Source organism: Martes martes, assembly GCF_963455335.1.
Source record: "Martes martes genome assembly, chromosome: 9".
NCBI classification, from domain to species: Eukaryota; Metazoa; Chordata; class Mammalia; order Carnivora; family Mustelidae; genus Martes; species Martes martes.
In genome coordinates, this window is record NC_137896.1 from 21,031,767 (window position 1) to 21,035,995 (window position 4,229).

At 54.4% G+C, this 4,229-nt stretch overlaps 1 protein-coding gene across 3 annotated transcripts; it reads right to left on the reverse strand.

Annotated features, from left to right (window-relative positions):
• Positions 1-956: 956 nt before the first annotated feature.
• Positions 957-3,790, reverse strand: NNAT (neuronatin). Of its 3 annotated transcripts, none has more exons than XM_080814704.1 (3): positions 3,218-3,790; positions 2,195-2,275; positions 957-1,970 (listed from the first exon to the last, which is right to left on the reverse strand). In XM_080814704.1, exons 1-3 carry the CDS (start codon positions 3,428-3,430, stop codon positions 1,878-1,880), a joined length of 387 nt encoding a protein of 128 aa, XP_080670830.1. In that variant the 5' UTR covers positions 3,431-3,790; the 3' UTR covers positions 957-1,877. The 3 variants fall into 3 exon arrangements, with proteins under 3 accessions (XP_080670830.1, XP_080670831.1, XP_080670832.1); XM_080814706.1 differs by having other exon boundaries at positions 963-1,970; positions 2,200-2,275; XM_080814705.1 differs by lacking the exon at positions 2,195-2,275.
• Positions 3,791-4,229: the final 439 nt, after the last annotated feature.

Sequence of the window (4,229 nt, forward strand, 5' to 3'; positions counted from 1 at the left end):
AGGAAGTGGCAGAGAGGGAGATTTACTGCTCCAAATCCTCCCTTGGTGTTGACCCAGGAACAGGTGTGTAGTGACAGGGACACATTAAGCCAGAGACGAGGCTGAACAGGCGGCAGGGCCATTTGGTGAGGCAGTCAGCTGACCATGTGAAAGGAGTCCTGACTCACTCAAGAGTGAAAGAGGAGAGAAAGAAGCCAGGAGCCAAACAGCCAGGCCACCCGCTCATCTACCCTGACATGGCAGGAGAGAGCCCAGGGCCAGGGACCTGGTAAGTCCCTAAGAATATGGAGGCTAATGCCAGAAGTGGAGAACCCACTAATGGGGAGAGCTAGAGAGTTTCCTGGGTGTTGGTTAGGAGACCTGGAGAGTAGCACAGCAGAGCAGAATGTCCTTATAGTGGTCCCCGTAGGGGTTATAGGGCCTGGAGGAATAAGGTGGGCCAGGGAGGCACCGCACCACACCTCTTATCTGATACTCATTGTCCGAGCCAGTGCCTACCCTGCCCAGTGCTCACTTCCTTCGGGTTCCTGGATGGAGATAATACTTTATGTTCCGAAGTCCTGATCACCCCCTTGGTCTCTAGTACCCCATCTTGAGGGCTAGTCCCACCTTTCTTGACTCCCATCTTTCCCAGTAGTTACCTGCCAAGGCCCATTATTCCAGGACAAGTGAAGGCATCCACCCCTCTGGGGAAGGTAAGTGGTCCTTTATCCTGAGACCACAATTAAGGATGTAGACCTTTCTCTTTGGGGTGGGGGAAGTGTTCCTTTATCTCAGAACAGTGTTAAGTGAAGATGGAACTGGGTTTGCGCGGGTCCCAGATTATTCCCCCTTTGTTGCCTCCCCCACCCTCCCTCTCTCAAGTAGTGTGCCCCCCCTACCCCATGGTACATCAGTTCAGTCTTAAGGAATATGTGTTGAAGCCGTAAAAGAAGTCACAAGAGAGACAACTTTTTGGTGCACCTCCACCACCCCGCAGGGTCCTGGGACACTGTGCGAGATGGGGGAGGTACTGGTTTTTTATTTTTTTGTAGAGGTGGTCCCTGTCCTCCAGGAGCTTACAATCTAGCTGGGGAGACACAACTAATGCACACTTATACAATCAGTACAGTTAGCGATTACCACAATATTGACCACAACTGCGTGAGACCAGGGAAAGCAAGATCAGTGAGGGGCTGGGGGCTCAGAGAAGGTGTTTTAGTAAAGATGGGATTCATTTACTGGTTGAAGAGGTCCAAATTGAGTGACACATTTCTTTTGGGGTGGGCTTAGGAGGCAGTGAGTGGGGGAAGGGAATTGAGGGAGCAAAGGCAGCAAGGCTGGAATGCACGTGTTATAGGCAAAGGACATTGAGAGGGCCCCCCTCCATTTCTTAATCCTCCTCCCTCTCGCCCTCAAGTCCCGCCACACAGGCACGCAGCTGGTGCCTTGTCTGCTGCATCGAGATTCAGGGCTTCGGCTGGTGATGCTGGAATGTCCATTCTGCTGGCTGGTGTGGTTGTCTGGATCTCTGTGGTGGGCCTGTTAGCACGGCCATGGCTGCGGGGCTGGGATGGCACTGTCCCGACTTGGTCCAGATCAGAATGCATTGCCTGTGCCCAGATCTTGGGGGTAAGCTCCCCGCCTACCCCCCCTCCTCCCTCTACCCCACCCAGCAGTCAGAGGGGTGCAAAGGGGCTTGGAAGGGATCTGGTATTGTCATCATTGTCGGTGCTGCTTCTCCGGGAGCCTACCGGCCCCTCACTGACCTTGGCAAATGCTCCTCTGGCGAGAGAGCACAGGGGACCCCCCATTCCTGCGCGGCACTGGCTCCCATGCTGGCCGAGAAGCACAGGAACACCTGGTGACAAGGCCGCCCAGGGCTGGGGGCTGGGGCCTCAGTTGGGGGCTCGCTGCCGGCGCTCTCCCAGCACCTGCCGCCCGGTCCTCGACACCGTGTATGCCAGCTTCTGCAGGGAGTACCTGAACACCTGCAGCAAGAGACCCGGGATCTGCCCTTAGAGGCAGGCACCGCAGCCCGTCTGCAGCGCTGCCGTGCCCGCCCCCGCCCCACCCCCTGCCCCGCCCGCCCGCCCGTTGGACTTAGAGGCAGGCGCGGGCGCAGCTTGTCCACGAGTCAGGGCAGCTGGAGCTTTTCCAACTGTGCTGAAGGCTGCATGGCAGCAAGCTGATTGGACCCACAACTTAGGTATACCTCACTTCTCGCAATGGGCTGTGTCCCTGGAGGATTTCGAAAAGCGAATCCTACCCAGTAAATGCAGCATTCCAGGAACACCTTAAAGGAAATATGCGATTCCTTTGGCAAAGGATTCCCTTAGCAGGGAATTCTTCCTGCAAGGGGTGCTTTTAGGGTAAATGATTTTATGGGCAAAGTGCTTTCTTCTGATTTATTTTTACAAAGCACTTTGCCTCTATTTGATTTTTTATTTTAATAAAGCGGATTTTCCTTTTTTGGAAGTGGCTTTTTTTCTCTCCCATTTTTCCTGCAAAGAACCTTTTCTAATTGTTTGCTTCAAAGCGCTTTTTATCCGATTCATTTTTTTTCTGTTAGCTCCTTTGTCTGATTTTTTTTCTGCAGTGCGCTTTTTATCTAATGCATTTATTTCTGCCAAGTGCTTTTGCCTGATTTATTTTTCCTGCAATGCGCATTTTCTCTAATTCATTTTTTCCCGCGAATTACTTTTCTCCAATTCGTTGTGGGTTTTTATGAAGAGCTTTTTTTTTTTTTTTTTTGGCCTGAGAAGTGCCTTTTTCTAACTTATTTTTGGTTCCACCTTCGCAAGCGCTATATATATTTTTAAAGAAATTTCCCCGCAATGCGCAATTTTTTTAAGGCGGAAAATTTTGCTACACGAGCGTAAAGTCTCTTCGCAAAACACAAGTGCCCCGCCTCCCTCCTGGGGTCGAGTCTGGGTGTAGCGGGTTTTTCTTACCGCGTTGGTCGCTAAGAGCCTCGGCGATCGTCAGCGGCTGGCGCCCGCCGCGCCCCAACTCTTTGTTCCCGGCCGGGCGCGGGCGCACTGGGAAGGGTCTGCGCGAGGAGGAGGGCGCAGGGAACGCGCGGGGGCACGCGGTGCCGACCGCGGCACTCTGGCAAGCAGGGATCGCGGCAATAAGGATAGGATGGGTCCGGGAGGCGGCAATTGCGACGTGGGCCTGCCGGTTAAGGGGGCGCGCATCGGGACCCCTCTCCCACCCAGAACCTGGGCACACTTACCTGCAGCAGCACGCGGAAAATGTACCAGCCAATGATGAGCAGCTCAGCTGAGGCTGCCGCCACTGCCGCCATGGTTCCGAGAGTGGTGGGTGAGTGGTCGAGAGCAAGCGCGGTTCGCCAAGGTCCACCGATCTCTCGGAGTTCGCTGTTGGGCGCACTGCCGCAGCCGCGGTGGCCGCGCCTTAAGTATCCGCCCGCCACCCAAGTGCGCATGCGCGTCTGGGGTGGGTTCCATTGAGGAGGGGTGGCCGGGGGCGCTCCTCATTCGCCAGGAGAGGAAAAAATAATCCATTTGCTCTTTCCACACCGACCCCCGCCTCCTGAGTTCCATCTTATCCCCTTTCCAGAAGATTCCGCTGTGCCCGCTTTTAGATTTTAGTGTAAAATGGAGAGGAACAGCAACTCTTGAGTAGCGCAAAGGGCTGGAGTAGGGGATGCACGCCTTTTTGGCACGGAACTCCTCCAAGCGGTGGCCTGCAATTTCTATCCCAGTGTCCGTGACACACCAGTACCCCACCTTGGGCATGGGTGGATAACTAGGAAAACCTAACTTGGGGATCATCTGCCCCACAGAGCGGGAAAAAAAAAAAAAAAGGTGCCCTTTCCCGGAGCCTTGGCTTCAGAGGCCCGTGGTCCGTACTCATTCTGGTATTTGATGTGCTGTAAGCCCGTGTCCTCTGCTTCCGGAGAGTCCCTGAGCACGGAACTTTCTCTGATTCTTTGCGTCCAGCTTCTTACGGTTACTACCACGGTGACTATTGAAAGGAATAGAGCCAGGGCACTGAGCTCTAGGCGCACAAGCAGTAGTCCCTGGGTCTACCCTGTGGGAGGGATGCGGGAGGGATTGGCGCCTTTGTGTGCGCGGAAGGGGTGGGATGAGCTTTCCGAAAAGTGGTCGGAAAATGCTCCAGGATCATTTCTGCCAGACAGGTCTTTTCAATCTCTCTCTTATGCTCCCCTCCCCGCCAGGCCCTGGTAGGTCTTCACACAGCCAGCAAAGTTCTTTGTACCC

Coding starts and splice junctions, on each gene's coding strand:
- NNAT (XM_080814706.1), bottom strand. CDS start 3,430: ATGCGCACTTGGGTGGCGGGCGGATACTTAAGGCGCGGCCACCGCGGC. Junction 2,276..3,217: donor TTTTCCGCGTGCTGCTGCAG/GTAAGTGTGCCC, acceptor ATTTCCTTTAAG/GTGTTCCTGGAATGCTGCAT. Junction 1,971..2,199: donor GACACAGCCCATTGCGAGAA/GTGAGGTATACC, acceptor CTCTTGCTGCAG/GTGTTCAGGTACTCCCTGCA.